The sequence below is a fragment of the Nelumbo lutea genome, chromosome 1 (assembly GCF_056320005.1).
Source record: "Nelumbo lutea isolate HS-2025 chromosome 1, American lotus-T2T, whole genome shotgun sequence".
Classification (NCBI taxonomy): domain Eukaryota; kingdom Viridiplantae; phylum Streptophyta; class Magnoliopsida; order Proteales; family Nelumbonaceae; genus Nelumbo; species Nelumbo lutea.
The window spans coordinates 62,436,239-62,460,257 of NC_142684.1; the positions used below are offsets into that span (position 1 = coordinate 62,436,239).

General features: G+C 39.0%; 2 protein-coding genes, 1 long non-coding RNA gene and 1 pseudogene across 8 annotated transcripts in view; 3 read left to right on the forward strand and 1 right to left on the reverse strand.

The window, feature by feature from the left end:
* LOC148874865 (calcineurin B-like protein 3) overlaps positions 1–12,453 on the forward strand; it is a 52,398-nt gene extending 39,945 nt beyond the window's left edge. For 4 of the 6 annotated variants that reach the window (XM_088963801.1, XM_088963798.1, XM_088963799.1 and 1 more), the window contains 2 exons: positions 5,325–5,437; positions 12,156–12,453. In XM_088963801.1, coding sequence (XP_088819927.1) covers positions 5,325–5,437; positions 12,156–12,213 — 171 coding nt within the window. In that variant the 3' untranslated portion in view covers positions 12,214–12,453. Of the gene's footprint in view, positions 1–4,098; positions 4,310–5,324; positions 5,438–12,155 lie in introns of all 6 variants that reach the window. The other 2 variants (XR_016104829.1, XM_088963800.1) reach the window with 1 other exon arrangement.
* LOC148874866 (uncharacterized) lies at positions 822–3,087 on the forward strand (annotated as a pseudogene).
* Positions 12,454–16,856: 4,403 nt separating the features above from the next.
* Positions 16,857–21,942, reverse strand: LOC148874867 (heat shock cognate protein 80-like). The gene is made up of 3 exons (XM_088963805.1): positions 20,024–21,942; positions 18,990–19,131; positions 16,857–18,888 (listed from the first exon to the last, which is right to left on the reverse strand). Exons 1-3 carry the CDS (start codon positions 20,144–20,146, stop codon positions 17,054–17,056), a joined length of 2,100 nt encoding a protein of 699 aa, XP_088819931.1. The 5' UTR covers positions 20,147–21,942; the 3' UTR covers positions 16,857–17,053.
* LOC148874868 (uncharacterized) lies at positions 21,853–23,372 on the forward strand. Its single transcript, XR_016104830.1, has 2 exons — positions 21,853–22,908; positions 23,013–23,372. It is a non-coding gene; the product is annotated as an uncharacterized LOC148874868 (long non-coding RNA).
* The last annotated feature ends 647 nt before the right edge of the window (positions 23,373–24,019 follow it).

Below are 24,019 nucleotides of genomic sequence, written 5' to 3' on the forward strand. Positions count from 1 at the left end.
AGATTTAGGGGTCTTCTAAATATAGATTTAAAATGATATGTAAAGGCCCCAACAATCTCACTTTGATTGGATAGTGTTGCCCCTCCAATTTCTAGGCTTGAGATGAAGTTTTTTCTCCTTCTTCCATTTTCCACAACATGAAAGAATTTAGCATTCCTATCCCCCTCTTTCAACCACTTACATCTTGATTTTTGCCTCCAGTTGATTTCTTCCTTGAGCAGATAATCCTCTAATTGTTTCTGCAGTCTCCATCTTTGTTCCTTATCTTCTTCTACAAGGCATTCCCTCCCTTCAAATCCATGACTTCAATTTGTATAGTCATAGATTGCTTCCTTTCCTCCAGCCTCCTAAACTCTAGGAGATTCCATTCCTTAATTTTATCTTTTAGATATTGGATCTTCTTATGGAACCTCACATAGTTTTCAAGGCACCAAGGCGAGTCTAGGTTACCATGGGGTGCCTAGGCGCGTGCCTAGGCGGATGCTGATGTGGACGCGTTTATTGGGAAGAAGTATAGCTGCCGGTAGCAACAGTAATTGGGTGTTCTCAGTTCTCATCTTATCTAATTCCAGCTAGATACAGTTCTATCTTATCTATTCAGCATTCTTATCTTATCTGTTTTCTGTAGTAGGATTAGTAGGGAGTCTTATCTATTCAGTGTTCCTATCTTATCTTATCTGTTTTCAGTAGTAGGATTAGTAGGGAGTCTTATCTATTCAGCGTTCTTATCTTATCTATTCAGTAGTAAGATTAGTAGGGAGTCTTCCTAAAAGCAGGACTCTTATCTCTTGTAATCTCCTATTTAAGGAGCTGATAATATTCAATAAAGGCATGGAAATTGTCAGTCAAGACAGAGTAGAGGAGAGTTGGTGATCTCTTGAACAAATCACCATTAAGGCGCCAAGATAGGTTCTTCAAGAAAAGGGAGGAACAAGGGAAAACATGAGGTATTCCCCGTGGACCGACCCATGATGAGATCCTATTCGCGGGCCCATAACAATTTGGTATCAGAGCAAGGCGTCATGAGTGACCTTGAGCAGTTGACGACTAGGGTTCATGAACTAGAGCTCAAGATCGTGGAAAACATCACGGAGGTGCGCGAGATCAAGGATGACATCCGAGAATTAAGGCGCTTGATGGAGTTGTACTTTTCCAGCAAGGAAAGGAACCTAGAAGGGGCTGCAACCACAACCGGCCGCCAACCAGACATGGCTGAATCATCCGACGAGCATTTGGTCGTTGCCCTAGCGCAGGTTAGCAACACCCAGAATGTCCCGATTAAGCAGGAATCCGGTGTCGTCGAGGATTCCACCGACGAGAGTTCAAAGAAGAATAAGAGCAACTACTCCAAGGTCGTCCTCGTTGACCTCAACGTCGACCCTTCTGAAAGCGACGATGATGACTGTGCCTCCATCGCTCCTCCTGATTCCACCAGGAGCATTAAGGAAGAAAATTGTGGGGAGAAAAGTACCTCAGTATGTAAAGACACTGTGGTTGATGCCACAGAAGGAGAAGCTAAACGGTTAAATAAACTGGGGAAGTGTCGTTCAAGAATTAACAAGGGAAAATGTTCTCTTGAATGTGGGCCTGATGTGGATGCCGATCAACACTGTCAAGGGGCTCCAACATCCCGTGAGGAAAAAGTCAGCAGCCTTAAAACTGGTTTGGTTCATGTTGCAAGGAAGATGTCCAAAAATGCCCATGCACATTTTATACTTGGCCTAATGTACCAGAGGTTGGGTCAGCCACAGAAGGCAGTGCTAGCATATGAAAAGGCAGCAGAAATATTACTTCAGAGTGAGGAAGAGATTGATAGGCCTGAGTTACTTTCTTTGGTTCAAATTCATCATGCACAGTGCCTCCTGCTAGGAAGTACAATTGATCATTGTGCCGATAAAGAACTCACGCATGAAGAACTTGGAGAAATTATTTCTAAGTTGAAGGAGTCAGTGCAGTTAGATATTTGACAAGCATCTGCCTGGAATACACTTGGTTTATTACTTATTAGAACCGACCATCTACAGAGTGCTATATTGGTTTTATCCTCTTTGTTGTCTATTGCTCCTGACCACTTGGACTCCCTTGCAAATCTTGGGATTGCTTATCTTCAAAGTGGTAGCTTGGAGCTGTCAATGAAATGTTTTCAAGATTTGATTCTAAAAGATCAAAACCATTCTGCGGCCCTAATCAATTACGCATCTCTTCTTTTGTGTAAATATGGTTTAGTTATTGCAGGTGCAGGGGCAAGTGCTGGTGAAGGGAGCTTGTATGCCTCATGTTGCGGCTGCAAATGTTGCAAAGGAGTGTTTGTTAGCTGTAGTCAGATCAGATCCTAGGGCTTCACATATCTGGGTGAATCTTGCTAATGCATACTATTTGGCTGGTGATCATAAAAGTGTTGGAAAGTGCCTGGAGAAGGCAGCAAAACTGGAGCCTAATTGCATGTCAACTTGATATGCTGTTGCGCTTCATCGTATCAAGGATGCAGAAAGGTCTCAAGATCCCACTGAACAACTTTCATGGGCTGTGAATGAAATGGCTTCAATACTCAGAGAAGGGGACTCTGCAACAATTGAGCTTCGGATAGCATGGGCAGGACTTGCCATGGTTCACAAGGCTCAGCATGAAATTGCAGCAACGTTTGGAACTGGACATAATGATTTGATGGAAGTGAAAGAGCGAGCTCTGTACACACTAAAGCAGGCAATAGAAGAGGATCCAGATGATGCAGTTCAGTGGCACCAGCTTGGCCTTCACAATCTTTGTACTCTACGGTTCAAGACATCTCAAAAGTACCTTAAGCCTGCAGTTGCCCGCGGCAAAGAATGCCGCTACGCATGGTCAAATCTTGGTATCTCACTGCAGCTGGCTGAGGATGAACCCTCTTCATTGGAACCCGATCCAGGGGTCAAAATCATTCCACCTATCCTGGATTCCTTTGACTGAGTTTCAATACACATATCCTGATTTCGAGCTTGAGGACAAGCTCTTAGTCCAGGAGGGGAGTAATGATGTGGACGCGTTTATTGGGAAGAAGTATAGCTGCCGGCAGCAGCAGTAATTGTTCTCAGTTCTCATCTTATCTAATTCCAGCTAGGTACAGTTCTATCTTATCTATTCAGCATTCTTATCTTATTTGTTTTTAGTAGTAGGATTAGTAGGGAGTCTTATCTATTCAGTGTTCTTATCTTATCTTATCTGTTTTCAGTAGTAGGGTTAGTAGGGAGTCTTATCTATTCAGTATTCTTATCTTATCTGTTCAGTAGTATAGATTAGTAGGGAGTCTTCCTAAAAGCAGGACTCTTATCTCTTGTAATCTCCTATTTAAGGAGCTGATAATATTCAATAAAGGCATGGAAATTGTCAGTCAAGACAGAGTAGAGGAGAGTTGGTGATCTCTTGAATAAATCACCATTAAGGCACCAAGATAGGTTCCTCAAGAAAAGGGAGGAACAAGGGAAAACATGAGGTTTTCCCCGTGGACCGACCCGTGACGAGATCCTATTCGCGGGCCGATAACAGATGCCTAGCCCTCGCCTAAGTGATGGAATTTAAAAATAAGAAGCCGATGGATTTCTACCCTTTCTGAACTAGTTTTTTTGGTTTTATGTGTTCTGCATTTACTTTTGTGCTTGTATTTCTTGCAGTGTTTCTTGATGAGAACAATTACTAAAATAAAAGAAGAGGGTTGAGGGATCATGAAATGGACTTAGTAGATGAACTAATCTCACTTCTTAATACTGTTTTCCTGGACCTATCTTGTCATGACATCAGGATCTAGTTAGAGTCCCCCTCTGGCTCCTATATCTGTGCCTTCTTTTTCTCCTCTCTCCATTCCTCACACCCCGGAGGTTCCTTTCCCACAAAGGAAGTCTGGTGTAGTCCTGTACCCCCAAAAGTAAGAGCCTTTTGTTGGGAGGTGGTGCTTTAGAAGATTAATACTTTGGATAATTTACAAAAAATAAGGCTGAATCAGTGCCTCTCCCCTCATGTTTGTTGCCTTTGTATGGGAAATGGTGAGACAGTAACACATCTTTTGCTTTCTTGTCCCTTTGTTTCTTGTGTATGGAATTGGTTTTCTTCCTTATTTGGCTGCAGGTGGACTACTCCCCCGGATGTGACAAGTCTTTTCAACCCAAGTATCTTCCGACTTTCAAAGAAAAGGGGGAGAGTGATGTGGAGGGCAACAAGAGCAGCCATTCTTTGGTCTTTATGGGAAGAAAGGAACAACAGAATGTTCCAAGGGGCACAAAGATCAACAGAACAAATCATTGACTGTGTAGCCATGAAAGTCATACATTGGCTGAAAGTAAGTGATTTATTTAAAGATTTTTCAGTGGATGATATACAAAGGGGCTGGTCAGCAGTGGCAAACTCTGGTTCACATCACTCACGTGCCTGAATTTAGCTATTTTTTGTTTTAATTTTATTTTGATGATTTTTCTAGGTTGTTTCTCTGTCAGTTAATGATTTCTAGTTGATTATTACTGTCAGGAGGAGTCTTACGGGTATATAGTTATTAGATAGGCTTATTTTGGGTTTTTTCTTATTATGTTGAAGCAGGGGTAACTTTTGTAGTTTCAGGGTTGTATTAGCTGCCGACCTAAACGGAACCTCTATATAAGAACATTATTAGTTGCTGTTCAAAGGAGAAAAAGGAGGATATTCAGTTACTTCAAGCTTAAGAAAGCTGTTTTTTCTTTCTTCACCCTACTTTCTTTCCCTTGAATTTCTCAATCGGTTTATGTGATTTTTACTGTAAAAATCACTAGAACAGATCTGCTATACCTGTTCTCCTGCATTAAGGAGCAACTTTTTTACCAAGATTCTTAATGCAATTCATAGTCTAGACCTAGTGGAGGTGTGGTTTCCATGCACAAGAATAAACCATGTCTAAACCCTAAATGAAGTTCGTTTGGACATTGTCTGAGACACTCGAACCACCTCAAGTGAGTTTCTGTGATGTATGCACAAAACATGGCGGGGAGATGGTTGAGAGATTCTTATATCTGATTGCCTGTAGTGGTGGAGTGATTTTTACAACTTCAGGAAGAAGATAATTACTAATTATTTACTTTCTCTCAGCAGTTTAGTTTAAGTATTAGCTTGCAGTGTAACATACTTGATTTTTAAACATGACTGTCTTTTCCATCAATGTTCTGAAATTTTTGAATTCCACATTTCTAGTTTTCTACTACATATAGGGTCTAGGGCATGAATTTTTTGAAAACATTTATAATATTTGTATCAGTAACAGTAAAACTTTATTAATTATTAAAAGAAAATATTTGTAATCGGGCTTGCTTTTCTTTTGTCCATGGCAGACATTTGAGGAGGCTGACACAAAACATGATGGGAAGATTGACAAGGAAGAGTGGCGGAATCTTGTTTTGCGGCATCCATCTCTTTTGAAGAATATGACTCTTCAATACCTCAAGTAAGCTCTGGATTTTTTGAAAAATTGCAAAGTTATTTGTTTTGTTGCAAATATAGTGTATTCCGTCTTCTATAAATAGACAAAAAGCAAATAAATAGTTTTCAATGTGTCTAGGTGATTCTGGGCAACACTGGGGCGCTCAGTCGCCTAGGCAATAAAAACTTTATAGTCTAAAAAACTAACTTAAGCATGTATATTAAGTGAAAAATTAGCAATTCTCTTTATTAAGAACATTAAATTTCCTCTAAAAATGTGGCAAATTATCATATCTAAAAGATAAAAATCTTTTACATATATTAATTTCATTGTTTTAAAAAATAATACTACTATAATAAGTATTTCATAGAGCAATTTCATATCAATTAGCAGCTAAAGAAGGCTATGAACTTTATATGGAAAATATTCAAGATGGAAAGTAAAATAGAAAGAAACAAGGGTTGAGTTTCTGTTTTATTTAATTAGAGAGAGAGAATAAAAAAATGAACCTCTTTATAATTCTATTCTTTTTTTTCCTCTATTTTTTCTCTTTCTTTTTCTCTCCTCAAAACCCTTTGATCTTTTAAATTTCACTAGTAAAACATTAAAACAAAGTATAATTGATATATATAGCATATAATAAAATGTATTAACACATCCATTAATATGATGCAACAATATAAATGATATTATAAAAGGTGCCCACCTTGTCATTTTTGTCACATCGGCAGGCGCCTATTTGGTAAAAGTCAAGGTGTTTGGGCGAGGCGCCCAGCCAAGGGCGCCTAGTTGCCTAGGCAACGCCTTGACACATAATACACCTTATAAGGCATTAGTATGAAATTAGAAATTTGACAAAAGTTTTGAAAATTATAGATTTATTAAAAAGATAAAGACAGTATATGTGCATAATGACAGCATTAGCCATTTTGGAGGGATGCTATTTTCATATAGATCTATTCTATTTGTTTTACGTGGGACCTTGTTGCAAAAATGGTCTGTAGAGATGTTCTAATTTTCAGACTTAAAGCCTTTCATGCCCTTTTATATGTGTTTAATAGAACGTGCTTACTGGTTTTCTTGTGGCAAAAGCAGGCCACTTGGTTTCTAACCCACCCTATGGCCTAAGGAATGGCACTCTAGGCTCATTATTTCACTATTAAAATTCCCAAGGTCTTGCATACAAAAGCAGTGCTGTTATTTATGCTTGAAATATATTCACCATCTATGAAATCCTGCTCTAGCATCTCAAAATATATTCACCATCTATATTCTCAAAATCATCTTTATTGTTCATGGATTGATGGAAACATTTATCTATCAGTGGTTGAGCTGTCAATGGGTTGGGTCTGGTTTGGGACAGGGTGGACCAGTCCCAAACTGAGAATTAATCAGTTCTATAAGATAGACCCGGAACTGAACCAATTATTAATTGGGATAATGAGGTCTTATGCAATTAGACTCAATTATACCTGGTGTCTATAATTACCTATGAGACTAACAGCTTATAATTTTTTGATAATATAACCTTGATAAAAATGACAGTAAAATATTTGACTGTTTATATGTTCATAAAGCATGCTTTTAACCAAAATTATCTTATATGCTGTCTGTGAAATTTATCCTTTTAGATATAAATATAATAAAAATTAGAAGGAAACCAGAGAGACCTCTATATATTATTAACTGTATAGTTAGTTTGGAATAGCAAGAACTGATCCCTACCCAATTATTAATCGAGACACAAACCACAGAACCAGAACCGAAATAAGCAGTTTGGTCGATTTGGTTATAAAGTTTTCTTTGGGTGTGAACAGTAACTCACCCAACTGCTGACCCTTGAACCCAGGAAGATCTGGCTGATATTAGACCGTTGGTGGATGATGTCAGCAGTCCGTACAAGTGCCGGTGGGAACTGGGAACCCTTGAAACTTGTTCAGTTTTGTGCACCCTGTTTTTAGAGAGTTTTTGGTATGATTCTCATTGCCATTTGATGCCTCCTTGATTTTTCCCGGATTTTTCAATCAGAAATTACATAAAAATACAGGATCGGTGTATTCTCTTTTTCCTCCACATCTGAGAGTGGTTATTGATTGAGAATTGTTTCTCTCAAGTCGTTTTTCTTCTTTGGAGTTGTGGGAAGTCATTTCATATTTTTCTGAACCTTGGTTAATTTTTAGGAGATTTTTCTTCACATATATTGCTGCCAATTTCAATTTTGGTTTCCTATTGGCTTCCAACCACGTGTTGACTTGTGTTAGTGGGTCTAGTTTGTGCTTGTTGGATATTGGAGTGCTGTAGGGCTGTTGTGTAGCTTGACAAAGACAAATGGAATCACCTAAGGAATTACAGATTGTTTCCGAAGTGCTCCCATGTAATGCAAATACTTTTAGTGGTATGATACCGTTGTAAAACTTGATGGAACCAACTTTCTAGAGTGGTCCCAAGCAAGGAACACTGTTTGGGTCTACCAACTCCAAAAGGAAGCTTGCAGTATGCATCAGGGGGAGAGGATAGTGGCAATGTACTTCTCTTCCTTGCAATTTCTCTGGGAAGAAATAGATCATCTAGAGGCCTTGGAATGGAAGAATCTTGAGGATGGAGAACATTACAAAAAATATATTCAGAAGAATAGGGTTTGACTTCTTGGTAGGTTTGATTGCAGAGTATGATTTTACCTGGCAACATATCTTGAGTGGAGATATTATTTCTCTTGCCATGGCATACTCCTTGGTGCAGGGAGAGGAAAGTAGGAGGGTTGCCATGATGCAAACTGTAATTGGTGAACATTCTTCTTACATGTCCACTAAACCCAAGCAAAGTGTTAACAAGGTGTTAATGAGAAGACTAATGAAGTGGTGTGTGAATATTGCAAGAAACCAAAACACACTAAGGGACGATGTTGAAAGATGAATCTCCATTTGAAGCCTGAGAAGTTTAAAACATCCAAGAAAGGAAATGCCCATTTTGCTACTAGGGGAGTTTATTGTTTGTCTCTTTGTGTTCAAGGTGCTTCACATGATTCTTCTGATGTGATAGAGAAGCTCAGGAGCCTTTTGACTCAGCTTGAAAAGACTGGGCCCTCTATCTCTATGGGCTCTAGTAATTCTTCTAGTGTTGTTGCTAAAACATGTAATGTTCTTGCTTGTCAGTCCTCATCTCCTAGCTCTTGGATTGTGGACTCTGGGGCTAGCGTTCACATGACCGGTATGCCTTCCCGCTTTACCTCTTATAAGTTGGCTCCTGGGAAAGGTAATATCATTGTAGTTGATGGATCTCAAACTCCTGGGAAAGGTAATGTTCTTGCTTGTCAGTCCTTCACTGTTGCACAATTGCACAAAAACCTTTTTATCTCTTACCAAATCCTATAACTGTTCAGTGACCTTTTTTCCCTCACATTGTGTTTGTTAGGACTTGAGCTTGGGGAGGATGATTGGAATTGGGCATGGAGTTGATTGAGTTTATCTTTTTGATCATGTTCCTAGGCAAGGATTACTGTGCCAAACTAAGTCATGCCAAAATGGGAATCTTAGTCTTTTGAAACTGTGGATCTATTGTTTTGGTCATGTGTTGTTTAAGTCTATTAAGTTTTTGTTTCCGAACTTGTGTCAGTCTGTGTCCAATCCAAGTCTACAATGTGAAGCTTGTCATCTCTCAAAGCAATGTAGAACTATATAATCTGCAAGTAATAGAAAAGGTAATGTTGCTTTTAACTTGATACATATTGATGTTTGGGGCCCATATTCTATTCCTTGCATGGGTGGTTATAAATGCTTTATCTTGTTTATTGATGATTACTCAAGATACACTTGGTTATATTTGATGAAGAGTCAAGATGAAGTCCCCTCCATTGTTTAGAACTTTTTAAAATGGTAGAAACACAACTTGAAAAGAACATCAAAATAATAAGGTCTGACAATGCTAAGGAGTACTTTGAAAAGCATCTACGAATCTTTTTTGAAGAAAAGGGGGCAATTCACCAGAGCTCATGTTCCCATACCCCTCAACAAAACGGTGTAGCAGAGAGAAAAAATAGACATGTGGTTGAAGTTGCTAGGGAGCTACTTTTTTATATGCATGTGGCCATTCGCTTCTAGGGAGATGTTGAAGTTGCGGTGCATCCCCTCATCAACTTTTATTCCCCAATGATCCTACTTTTTGTCTTCCTCTCCTAGTTTTTGGGTGTAGTTGTTTTGTTCATGATATGAGTCATTCTCGTCTCAAACTTGATCTTAAGTTCATTAAGTGTGTTTTTCTTGGTTACCCTCCTATCTAAAGGGATACAAGTGCTTTGACCCCCACTTTGGTCGACGGTACGTCTCCAAGGATGCTACATTTCTTGAGACTATTCCTTTTTTCCAACGATTTCACACTTCTCTTCAAGGGGAGTGTTAGTGAAGATCGGACTCCGTTTTGTTTTCCTGTTCTTGCCTCTATAGATACTCCTAATATGTCTTCCCCTCATCCTGCTTGTAGTGGCAGTATTCTTGCTCCTCCTCTTGTTCCTCATTAGCGGTCTTGGTAGCAGTGGTTCATCAAACGCAGAAGAAGGATTGCTCCTGAAGCTGAAGGTCCACAACAATCTAATCATCTGTCTCCAGGTAGCTCTGTAAATAGTCTTGAACCCGAATTTCCTTTTCCTTCTAGTACTAAGCTTGATATCTCTGAGGATGACCTTGACCTTCCCATTGTAGTTCGAAAAGGAAAAAGGAAGTGCATTGCCTATTCCAATACTAACTATGTTTCTTATGATGCCCTATCACCTTCATACTATGTTTACATCTTTGTCATTTCTATTGTTTCTATTCTTCTTAATGTTACAGAGGCAGTGCAGTCCTCACAGTGGAAGGATGCAATGAACCAGAAATAGAGGCCCTCATAAAGAACCAAAATTGGGAGATTGTCCCTCTCCCTAAGGGTAAGGTCCCAATGGGTTGCAAGTAGGTGTATATAGTTAAACATCGGGTTGATGGCTCAATTGAAAGATACAAAGCTAGGTTGGTGGCAAAAAGGTATGCCTAGACATATGGGATTGATTATCAAGAGACTTTTGCACCAATGACTAAGATAAACTCCATTCGAGTGATCATGTTTCTTGCTACTCACTATTTGTGGCCTCTATATTAGATGTATGTAAAGAATTCATTCCTCAATGGAGATTTTCAAGAAGAGGTCTACATGGATATTCCCCCAAGAGTAAGCTTCCCTGATAGTGAGTGGAAGGTTTTCCGTCTAAAGAAATCTCTTTATGGACTCAAGCAGTCTCCTAGGGCTTGGTTTGACATATTCAAAAAAGCTATTTTTAAAATTGGGTTTACTCAATCACAGACAGATCATACTCTTTTTATAAGAAGGGCTAATGGCTTAGTGGCTCTTTTGATAGTGTATGTTGATGATATTGTTATCACCAGAGATGATAACTCCGGAATTGTCCAACTAAAGTCTTTCCTTGCTTCTGAATTTGAGATCAAAGACCTAGGGAATCTCATATACTTTCTTGGGATTGAAGTGGTAAGGTCAAAGGAATGAATCTTCATTTTGTAGAGAAAGTATGTTCTTGACCTTCTTCATGAGGTAGGCAAGTTGGGGTGCAAGCCAGTTGAAACCTCCATTGATCCCAATCATAAACTGAGTGTTGATGATGGAGACATTCTTCCTAACAAAAGTGTTTATCAGAGACTTGTTGGTAGACTTCTCTACCTGTGTTTGACTAGGCTTGATATATCCTATGTTGTAAGTGTGGTGAGTCCATATATGCATAGACCCAGAACTTCACATATGTAGGCGATTAATAGAATTCTTGCCTACTTAAAGGGATGTCTAGGCAAAGGAATGTTGTACTTCAACATGGACATCTCAAGGTTGAGGCTTATACTGATGTAGATTGGGCAGGCTTTGTGGATGATAGGAGATCCACCTCTGGTTACTGTGCATTAGTGGGAGGTAGTGTTGTGTCATGGAGAAGTGAAAAGCAATCTGTTGTTGCCCGATCTAGCGTGGAAGCAGAATATATAGTTATGGCTCATGGTGTATCAGTGTTACTTTGGTTGAGGACTTTGTTATCTGAGGTTGGAATCCAAACTGATATTCAAATGACACTGTATTGTGATAACCAAGCTGCCATAAACATTGCTCATAATCCAGTCCAGCATGATCGGACAAAGCATGTTGAAATTGGCACACTTAATAGAGAGAGAATAGCTAGTGGAGAAATATGTTTGTCGTATGTCAAGTCTGAAGATCAACTTGCTGATTGTCTCACCAAAGGTCTTCTACAAACTGAACTTGAGGGGGAATGTTGAGAATATATATTGCATCAGGGGCTTTTGGGTTTTTAATTCTTTGTGTATTTGCGCCCTCTTAGGGGCATTTATGTAATTTTCCTAGTTAGTATAAAGGCTTCTTTGGGTGCGAACAGTAACTCACCCAACTCTTTCGAAATAGCTTCTTTTGTTACTTGACAACCAATGGAATGCAATTTTGTTTTTCACTATCAAACAAATTATTGTTTCACTACCTGTTGATTGGTATACTGCACAGAGCCTAAAACTTAGGTTGATGTCATGCTTATTACTTCCAATGGCAAACCTCAGCTCCAATTTGGGCTATGTTGTGACTCATTAGTTGTTGGTTTAGGATGATTAATTGAACATGAGTTGAATTTTACATACATAAATACATACATAATTTTGTCTCTTTAAAAGACTCCTACTTGACTCTCTGTCTTGTTTAAATTGAATAGGGACATCACCACTACATTCCCAAGCTTCGTGTTTCACTCACAAGTTGATGATACCTGAGGTTTCTGTCTGATTTAGAGCTTAGATCTCTTTGTCAATGATGATTTGCTCATTTCTAGACAATGATGTGGTGGGTCTTTTGAGTTTTAGAGGTGCAGAGCAAAGCTTTTGGAGTTGTTTGATGATTGTATTGAGGAGTTTGATATTTCTATGTTCAACTGGTACTCTCCCCCCCGGGCAGCGGTTCCTCAAAATGATGAGATCTTCAATCTGAATTAAACATGGTGCACAAGTTTTTCATGGGACATTCTTAATGGTCGTAAAGCAAACTGCACTCCTTTCTTTTGCTTATTCAATGAATGCTAAAAATTAAAAATAAATCACCAGTGGATGGAAATGCACCACCCTTCTCGACCTTTCCAGCAATCCCAGGATTCCCCGTTATGTCATCATTTGTTGCATAAATGATGTGGTACTGGTATTTATTCATGAAAACAATGGGTCTGTGCAAGGTCATTTACAGTTGCATTGAGGGCCGTGGTCTTTTCATCGTTAGGGGAACTATGGTATTTTGTCCCGAAAGCAAGGACTATGTACAAGGTTGTTAACATTTGCATTAAGACCAACGTTGTGGCGCATGTTCTTAGAGGAGCCAATGAAGCTGTCCATTGCTTGGAAAAATGCTTATCTTGTGTTTAGAACGTCCTCTACTCCATCTTTTGTTGAACATATGTTATCACTTCATCACTTGTATCTAATTTATTGATGGAATACCACTAACCCTATAGGTAGGGTTTGGGACAATACATTCAGAAAATCAATAAAAATTTATGAGGGACCCTTTTCACTTGGTAGAAATAGCCAAATAGGATCAATCATCTAGGTTTGAAGCCTAAGAAATTGTTAGATATCTTTTTCTTTTCCTAAGCTTTAGCTCTTGATTTCCCTCCACTCCATTCAAGACTAGAAAGATGTCGAGCACCCTTGTTTTTTCACATGAAGATCAAAACAATTGATACGGCTGCAACCTAATTGCTTGACAATTCTTAGAGGAAACACGAACAATCATGAAATTTGGCACTTGCGTGGTTGCATAGATGAGAAATGTAGCATGAAGCTTGGCCTGCGTATAGATTGGGGTGGGAAAAAATATAAAAGGTGGGCGGAAAAGCATTTATGAATTCTCTACTCTCCCAGAATCCGTGGAAGACTAATTATTTCCATTTCCTATTCATTACTAATTATTTTCATTTCCTATTCATTATAAAAGATCTATTAATGAATTGTTGGAAATGGAGACCATAAGGCATTTCTAAAAATCAAGTTTACAAGAAAATATCATTTCTAGGTAAACAGAAGCTATATGGTAATCTACACCCCCAAGGAGCAGACACATGGCCAAGCCAAGGACTGGATGCGTGTTCAATTGACCAACAAAGAGTGGTGTGTTACCGGACGGCTCTAGCCCTTTTGCCCCATCAGTGACAAGACACGGACCAATGTTTTAAAAATTGACCTAGAACCGAAACTGTTTTTGCCATCAGTTTTTGGGTTGATGGTTCGACCATCTGGTTTGAATGGATGGTCCATTCTAACAATTTAAAAAAAGTAAATAATTAAAAAAAATGGCCAAAACCATTGAACATGTCGAACAGGTTAGTGGTTCGACCACTTGGGTCAATGAATCATTGACCAATTCAATGATTTTTGGCCAGGGACTGGGTTTGAGATAAAACGAAACCAGTTGCCTAGACAGTTCCCGGGCTGAATGGTCGAACTGTTTAGGTCAATAACAGTTAAAAAACATTGACAATGGGGAGGCACTGTTACCCGAGGGCTGGAACCATGCCCTTGCAAGGAGGTGATGTGTGGCCCACGAACTGGAAGCGTAACAAGTCGTTAGATGACTATAGAAAGATATGCCATCCAAGGTAAAACTCCCTACGCACTCTTGTACACTTTTGTACTCTCTAACCCTCTTCAACACCTCTCGCGAACACAGCTCATAGCTCACCTTGCCAGTTCAACTATTCAGCTCATTTCGGTCTTCACCAACCACCCTGTGTTACTGACTCGAGGGTCGAAGAACCTTTCCTTGGGGAACCAACCACCTTTGGGGCCTTCGGCTATCATTGTGTGTGCAGGTCACCAGCAATCTCTGGCTCGTCCAGTCACCTTCCAGCTCATCCTTGGCTCAAAAGTGGAGAACTAAGAGCGACAACGAGAAATGGTAGGAAAGGCTATTCATCCTAATAAACTAATCCTCCCTAATTAAGGTTTTTCACTGTTTAGTCCACCCCTATAAATCTTAGCTCCACGGTACAGTTGAAGTAGATGTCAGGTCGGAACTGATGCTAATACACAGGCGGCAGGTATTGGTGTTATAGGTGGAATTTGAATTTTTGAATTATTGTAGGTATGCAGTGAAATTCAGAATTCTGAAATAGAGTGCAATCTATTTATCCCTAATTATTTTAAGGTTTATACAGTGATATATTGGATGTTAAAAATTAGTTCTGAACTATTAATCGTACTTAGCATGTTGGGCTGTGACTAGGCTCCGCTTAAAACGCATGGATATGGGTACATAATACTAATAGTGCTGTACTAAAACTATGACCATGTCCCTATGAATTGAAGTGGCTCCACCTTGAATTAGACAAGTGAAGCAAACTGGGGTCGCAGAAATGCATTGAAGGCTGTGATTTTATGGTTTTGATTTCTCTTCTACGTGTTGCTTGGAACCACAGCAATCAGATTCAGGAGTTTAATTTTACTACGACAGGGTCATAGCGCAGAGCTAAAACCAAAAAACATGGCGAGTGGCCCCAATAAAATATTACTTCATCTAATTCAAGTTGGGGCCATTGTAATAGATCAAAGGTTTTAAAGTGTCGTTGCAAATGTGGTTTGACCAACCTCACTTGCATACAAAGTTCAAAGTATTGATACGTATCATTTCAGGACCCTTCCAATACATTCCTATAGTGGGTGTATCAGGGGTCTGACTGGTGCAGGGGGTGGAGAAGCCCTAAACCGACCCCCCTGAACCGGTTTCAAGAAAAAAGAATAAAAAAATAAAAAAATAGTATCGATTCACCCGATACACCCCTACTGGCATATCGGGCATATCGATATTTTAAACCTTGCTTGCATATAACATCTCGTAGACTGGGTGGATGGAAGTTTTGGCTTTAGAGATGTAGCTTTCAGCAACAGAAGGCGATCCAAGTCGTCCACAAATGGTGCGGTCAATGGCAGAGAAAGAGTAGCCAAGCCAAACACCGCAAGATGGCGGTCTTATTCAGCTACTCCTAGAAGCTAGAACAGGGATTCTATATATGTTGAATAACGGAGTGGAGCACACACGACCTACAGCCTACTCCGTTATTACATTACATTGCTTAAAAGTTAAAACGAGATGCCTTAGCCGCTGAGCACTATAAATGTTTTTTCATATGGTTTTTGTATGCTCCAATATTAATTCATCACTGTGGCAATTTTTGGAGGATTATTGATTCAACATTTGGTTTTTACATTTTAGCAATGCGGCAACGCGCCACCCAGAATGGCAATGGCTTATAACTTTTATAAATAAATATTTGGTGGCCTCCAAACTTCAAAAGGCCCAAATCGTTTTCGTGATTTGATTTGAGTTTGCTTAAAACTAGGAAAACAACCCGAACGCATTATGGTTGTGATATTTGAACCGAGAAGGGACCTTTTTCATGACAGAGAGATGGAGGACCCTCCCTACTCCCTAGTCCCTATTTAAGAAATGTTTTACAGAAGAAGGGACACCATTTTCCTCCAATGCCCCGAAGTCCCACTCCACTACTACAAATTAAAAAGACGATCCTTTGTTTAATCTGATCCTGCGTTTGCTAATTTGCTTGCTGCCTTTCTCAGAATTTGTGAAAAAAAGAACAAAATAAGTTGTCTCGCAATTCTCCTTGAAAACAATTAAAGCACTTAGTTCTCATTTATTAGAAAAACTAAAGAAAATGTAAACAATTCCTTCTAAATTCTCAAAAAAAGGAACCGAAACTTCTACATCCTAACCATATTTCTCAGGGAAAACAAATTTGGTTGGTATCAAAATTGGCCCACTTGGTTCTCAGTTTCACACATTCTTTCTTGCCTTTGGGTTTTATCCTAGTGGCAGACCCCCATTGGAGCCTCCTACTCTGTTTTCTCAGCAACAAGACCAATATGACCACATCCACATTTGCGAGTTCTGAAATGTCGCCTATCCTAAATGGCAAGTGTGGATATAACCTCTATGGCACAACCAAAATTGATAAATCACAAGCGCCCAATCTTTGTAGACCACAAAAGCAAACTTTGGACTAGAGACACCCTTTGTTAATTTGCACTGAGCAAGCGAGCAGTCTCCATTTCTCCCATAACAAGACTAGCACTTGGCACATCATAATTCATCCATCCATTCTGAACGAAGTTCTCGGCCCCCAACTTTCACCCACTTTAAAAAACTGGGTCAAACAAACGACGACTAGAGAGAACGGGCATTAGCGCATAATAGTCAGACACGTGCTCGAAGCCAAAGCGATAACCCTTCCATCCCAGAAGGAAAAGCTAGCATTTCTTTGATTAAAACTCAAAATTTTAATGATATAACAAAAGTATATAAAATGAAGATAAGCTCATCAGAAGCCACCTGCGACGATTAAAAGACTAAAATATGAAAATATGCTGCCATCCATGCACCACTCACTAATTGGAAACGAAAACAAAAACATAACCCATTAACAAAAAAAAAAGCAGTACTTTGTCAGGTTCTTCACTCCCAACCTTAAATCCTCCTCGAGAAAGAAAAGGCGAATAAAAAAAATACAAATCATAGAATACCTAGATTAGAGTATCAGAGATGTGGTAGATTTCAGTCAACTTCCTCCATCTTGCTGCCTTCAGCATCAGCATCCTCTAGTGGGGGCATATCAGCGTCCGCATCAGCATCCCCACCATCCTCATCAATGCTCAGCCCAAGTTTCAACATCCTATGGATTCGATTGCCAAATGTGTTGGGGTCTTCAAGACTGAAACCCGAAGTGAGAAGAGCAGTCTCAAACAACAAGAGAACCAGATCTTTTACTGATTTATCATTCTTATCAGCATCAGCTCTCTTCCTGAGCTCTTCCATGATGGGGTTCTCGGGATTAATTTCCATGGTCTTTTTGCTAGACATATAGCCAGCCATGCTTGAGTCTCTCAGTGCCTGTGCTTTCATGATCCTTTCCATGTTGGCAGTCCATCCATACTCCCCAGTAACCAAACAACAAGGAGAATCCACCACACGGTCTGACACTACAACCTTCTCAACCTTGTCTCCCAAGACGTCCTTTATCACCTTGCAGAGACCCTCGAACTTCTCTTTCAAAGCTTCCTTGTTCTTTTTCTCGTCCTCACTCTCGTCCAACTTCAAACCCTCCTTGGTTGCAGACACAAGCTTCTTCCCTTCAAACTCCTTCAACTGACCAACTGCATATTCATCAATGGCATCAACCATGAACAAAACCTCGTACCCCTTCTTCTTCAGCTTCTCGAGGAAGGGGGAGTTCTCAACAGCCTTCTTGCTCTCACCAGTGATGTAATAGATATCGTTCTGTCCTTCCTTCATCCTTGTCACATAGTCCTTCAAGCTAGTCATCTCATCTCCACTCTTGGTAGAGTGGTATCGAAGTAACTCAGCCAGTTTTCCTTTGTTCTGGGAATCCTCGTGTATCCCAAGCTTGAGGTTCTTAGAAAAGGCCTCATAGAACTTGTTATAATCTTCCTTGTTCTCAGCAATCTCAAAGAACAGCTCAATGCACTTCTTTACCAGGTTCTTGCGAATTACCTTGAGGATCTTGTTCTGTTGCAGCATTTCTCTGGAGATGTTCAAGGGAAGGTCTTCAGAGTCAACAATGCCTTTCACAAAGCTCAGGTACTCGGGGATCAACTCCTCACAGTTGTCCATGATGAAGACACGGCGGACATAGAGCTTGATGTTGTTGAGCTTTTTCCTTGTATCAAAAAGATCAAAGGGTGCCCTCTTAGGAACAAATAGAATAGCCTTAAACTCAAGCTGGCCTTCAACCGAGAAGTGCTTAACAGCCAAATGTTCTTCCCAGTCATTGGTAAGACTTTTGTAGAAGGCAGCATACTCTTCCTTGGTGATCTCTTCTGGCTTCCTCATCCAGATTGGCTTCTGCTTGTTCACTAAATTCCATTCGTGTGAAACTTCCTTGATCTTCTTCTTTTTCTTCCCTTCCTTCTCTTTCTCTTCATCAACATCCTCAACCTTACCTTCCTCATCCTTCTTTTCTTCTTCATCCTCATCATCAGAGATCTCCTTCTCAGTAGTCTTTTCAGTCCAGAGAGAGATAGGGTAGCTGATAAACTCAGAATGCTTCTTGATCAAGTCCTTGAGACGGCGCTCCTCCAGGTACTCCAATTGGTCCTCCTTGAGGAAGAGGGTTATCTTTGTACCCCTTCCAAGGTCCTCACCGAAGGTGTCCCTAGTGACAGTGAAAGACCCACCAGCCTGAGATTCCCACACGTATTGCTCATCATCATTGTGTTTTGTGGTAACAACGACCTTCTCAGCAACGAGGTAAGCAGAGTAAAAACCAACACCAAACTGCCCAATCATGCTCACATCAGCACCAGCAGCCAAGGCTTCCATGAACTCTTTGGTTCCAGATCTTGCAATTGTACCAAGATTGTTTACCAGATCTGAGTAAACAGCAAATATCGTTTAGCTTAATATCTCATAAAGCATATGTACCTAGAATAAGCACCCCTTCCTGAAAATATTCTCATAGGCCAACACTTACCAGCCTTTGTCATGCCAATACCACTGTCGATTATGGACAGAGTGTTGTTGGTTTTGTCAGGAACTATATGGATGAAGAGTTCCGGCTGTGCATCCAACTTGCTCTTGTCTGTCAAGCCCTCAAATCGGATTTTATCCAAGGCCTATCACAGATGATCAACAACACAAAAAACACATCAAAATGACAATAAGGTAACTATTTTGAAAACCAATTCGTGAAATACGAAAACATTCGAATTACAGCATAGAAACAGAAATCCCAGGTCCAAAACAAAGTTCGCGCATTCCCCAAAAAAAACACCAGTTCCAACCCTTTAGGTTTGTTTAAACATTATTAAGATCAACACACTAAAATAACCAACATGAATACCCCAAGAAGATTTCAGAATGGAGCTTATAAAAAAAAAATCACACCGGAACTAATTCAAGGTTTTCTATGGCTTCATTAAACTTTAAAACAGCAAAGTCGAAGAGAACTACAAAAAAAAACATCTTAGGTAGAGGAATGGCACTGCAGCTAGTAAGAAGTTTTGTATTGGGTGAGATCATGAAAACAGAGCAAACATGGGCAACAAACAAAAAAAGAATTTTCACTTCAATGCTTTGATTAAGTGCATAAAATTAAAGAACAAACGGACTAAAAATGAAAAATAAAGATAAATTATATTGCATTTAAATTCGATATAAAAAGAAACACAAAATAAGAACCACGCATTTCACTTCAAACCATATTCTTATTAAAACCCAATAACACACGCCTAGAATCACAGATCCCACTTTGAAACAGTGCTAAAGCAAGCAAAATCAGATAACAAAGTGACCCCAAAGCCAAAATAACCGTGTAAAGCCAAAATAATCGACTTCAATACAACGTAAAGTAAGCAAAATAACCATAACAAATCTAGAAGATTTCGACGGAACAGACAAAACAACCGTGTAAAACAAGGGACAGAATCAGCGACAGAGAAACAAGACATAAACCCTAGAGTTAAGTAACATTTCTGTAAGGCTATGATTGAAGGTGGTAATGCTCACATCGGAAGAGTTGCTAATAAGTTCTCGGAGGAAGATCTCCTTGTTGCTGTAGAAGGTGTTGATGATCAGACTCAACAACTGGTTGATCTCAGCCTGGAAGGCAAACGTCTCGGTCTCCGCCATGATGAAGAAAAATGAAAAAACAGAGCTGAGATGTTAGGGTTTGATAGAGAGAAATAACAAATAGAGGATGGGTTTGGAGTCGAACTGTGTCGATATATAGGGACTTCCCTAGGGTTTCTAGATCCTTCTATTCTAAACCCGAAATGAAAGGAAAGTCAAATTGCAATTAGTATTAAAAAGGAAAATATAAATGAGAAGGAAATTATTTTTCCCATCACGTGTTCATGGCACCTGAATTACTCTTGCGGATGTGCCTGTGAGGCGCCCATTGATGAGGCGCAGATCCCACTTCTCTATTACCAACAAAACGTTCAGAATAGTTCACTGCAGCCGTATATTGAGAACATCTCTGTTGTCATTTATTGAGAGATGTTCTAGATATACAGCTGCCATGGTAGGTTGGGACGCACTGTGTGGGCAACTGTGTGAGGGTCTTATGCCGCGTGTAATCATGTAAAGCAGGTTGGATTATGAATAGTTTTATCAATAAATTTTCAAAACTTTAATAGCTTGATTTCCCTCCTTATGATTAGCTTATAATCCTAATTATTTTATTATAAGGTAAAGTTGGTTTATAAATTAATGGAGAATTGATTCATTATTTTTTTTTCATACTTGAAATTTGAAAAATATTTTATAATATTTTAAATATATTTTTTAGTAATAATATGATAAATATATACGTGCAATGAACATGCACCCCACTAGTAATGAACAAATAGAAATTGCAAAAAATTACAAAATTATAGAAAATGTAAAAATGCACAAAATTTAACAAAATTTTCATATATATATATATACAAAAGACATAGAAGATGCTGAAAATTAACACAAAAAAAAACATAAATATATAGGAAAATAATAGAAATTACAGAAAAATTCATAAATTATAGGAAAATTAAAATGCAAATTTTACATAGGAAAATGTACCCTATTTGGCATCACTTGGAGGCTGATTCTTCTAATTCTACTCATTCTCACAGGATGAGAATGGTGTTTGGTTCAAACCAGTACGTTAGTTCCCATTCGAAATGGGATACTCCAGATCTCCTGCCCACGAGAATCTTGCCTATGCCTACCCACAATACACCACCCCTCGTTAATTGGGAACATCTCCCCCTACATAATACTATGCAGAGGATGAGATGTTCTCCATGTATGGCTAAGATAAACATGGGCAAGGTTCTTGTGGGCAGGAGATCCGGGCTCTAAAAAATCCCTCCATAAAACGACATTTTTCGGAGTTAAAAAAAAAGTGGATCCTAAAAACTCGCATTTCTCAATTCTCACCATGTTAATTTCTAACAACGAGCACGTGTGGCAGAGTCACACATGAAAACTAGGATATTTTTGTAATTTTCGTTTAGGCTCTAACACTTACCCGAAAACCCTACCCCTTCGTTTATTTTTGATTCTTCTTCTCCTTCTGTTATTCCCAAGGTTTTTAAAAATCAACCAGAAATAGAACCGCTCAGGGGACCGGTTTCTAGTTAAGCGGTTCGACCCGTGAGATTATAAATAAATTAAAAATTAAAAATATATTTATAAATAATAAAAATATCATAAAATAAAAAAAATAAAAATATATATAGAATTAATTATTTTGGGGAATTGGTGACTTCATTGATGATTCTTAACATGGCCAGAGGAGCAATGCCATTTTCCTTTTCATTTTACCTAGGGTGAATTTCCAGAATGAGGAGATTGACAAGTTCAAACTTTTTAGGGAATCGATAACTTCAGCTGATGATTCTTAACAAGGCCAGAGGAGCAATGCCATTTACCTTTTCATTTTACCTAGGGTGAACTTCTAGAATGAGAAGATTGACAAGTTCAAACTTTTTGGGGAATTGATGATTCTTAACAAGCCAGAGGAGCAATGCCATTTTCCTTTTCTTTTTACCTAGGGTGAATTTCTAGAATGAGGAGATGAGATCTTGATATGATTCTCTCTATGTATATATCTCAAGTTGAAGTGAAATAGGCTTCATTTTCTATTATCTTTATCTATCGATTGTAAGAAAGATAGGCTTCAGGTCCTTCACCGGTTCACTGCCACTAATGGTGATGTGACGGTGAGCTCAGGCTTGGTCGTAGGTGATTGCCGCTGCAAGTTTTGCTGCAAGCCTGCAACTGTTACTGTTGCTAGAAAGTAGAAACCCCCGCAAAACCACCACTACAAAATCGCCAGTCGCTGCTACAAATCAGTCGTCTGACCTGTTATTGCCGCATCTGTTACTGCTGGACGGCTGGACCTGCTGCAAAATCAACGTTGTTGTCGTAGATGAAGTTCACCGCCGTCACCAGTCACCATCGATTGCTTTGTATCGCAGTCAGATGTCGTTGGTGTGGCCGCCGCTGGTGGCCAGTTGGGTGTAAGGGCTAAGAGGAGGGAAGGGTTAGAACGAAAATGGGGTCATTCTAACCCTAAGCATGTAAGATTTGGGGTCGGGGATATGATAGTCATTTTTTTTTGTTTTTTTGTTTTTATTTTATTAAATCAAAAAAAAAAAAAAATTATAACCCACAAACCACTATTCGGGTTTAATGGTTTAACGGTTTGATCACTTGGGTCAGCGATTTTCTGACTTTTTCAATATTTTTTAAAGAATTGCAAGTTTGTAGTATAACCGGACCCAGGCGACTGACCGGTTATCGGTTTTTCCAGTCCGACCGTCCAGTCCGGTCCAGTTTTGAAAACCATGGTTATTCCTCATCATCTACAATGGTCCAAAAGATCTTCGGTGCTGACCAAGTTTAAAGTGAGAAACATTCAATTTTTCCCACTTTTCTTCATGCCAGTTATCTCATGATCCAACTTCAGCAGTCATGTCATCTATCTGATTGGTTGTCTTCTTCCTTACAGAGGTGACTCTCACAAACTAGTATTTTCTGAAGATCTTCGATCTCCCATTCGTTACAGGTATGGACTTTAACCTTTAAGGCCTGTCTCTGTTCAATTGTTAACAACCAACACTCAAAAGAGATTCAAAACCACTAGGATTACCAAAATAGACCTGCCTTTATTTCAGTTGATGACCTGCCTCTATTTCTTTTGATCTTTCTCGGTTCATCTCCTGTTCCACTTTGCCTTTCTAGAAGAAACAAAATGTTGGTAAAATTTATATGAATGCATCCATTTGTTCTTTGGCTACTACCATCCAAATAAACATGGCAATGGCAATAAAAGTAACATCCAGGTGGATGGTAATCTACTTTGGTACAACATCCTTTTGTTCTTTGGCTACGAACCTGCTTTGATTGCAAATAAACCATTAACGTCTAGGTGGATGGTCAAATAAATTTACCCCATCATTCGTTTTCTGAATGGAGTTTACTCATTCTTTTTAGTAATACTAATGATACTATAATCAACGATTGAACATAGTCACTTTGCCTTTCAGGGAACAATTAATAAAACCATTGACATTGTTTTGCCTATCAAACGATCGAAAAATTGATTCAAAGAAATTGGTCGCTGCCAAACATGATTCTATTTCTAAAAAACAGGAATCATATGAATGTGCCAAACAGGACTGGCGATTTACAAGATGAAAATTCTCAAATCCATCATTTTCTAAAAAGATTCTAAGAATGAGAATCCTAAGAATTGATTTCAAACTGGGCCTAAAATTATACAATTCACTTCATTGTTGCCAAAACCACACAAACGTTGGAAGAGTATAAAAAATAAGCTAAATTTCTCATTAACTATTGCAATCCCTACAACATCTGATTGAGTTAAATACATGCCATTAATATCACTACCACTTCCCAATAGTTCACCATTTTAACACCATTTGTAACATATATATTGATATCCCAATCATTACCTACCATATGACAGACGTGAGACTGAAGAAGAGATTAAAT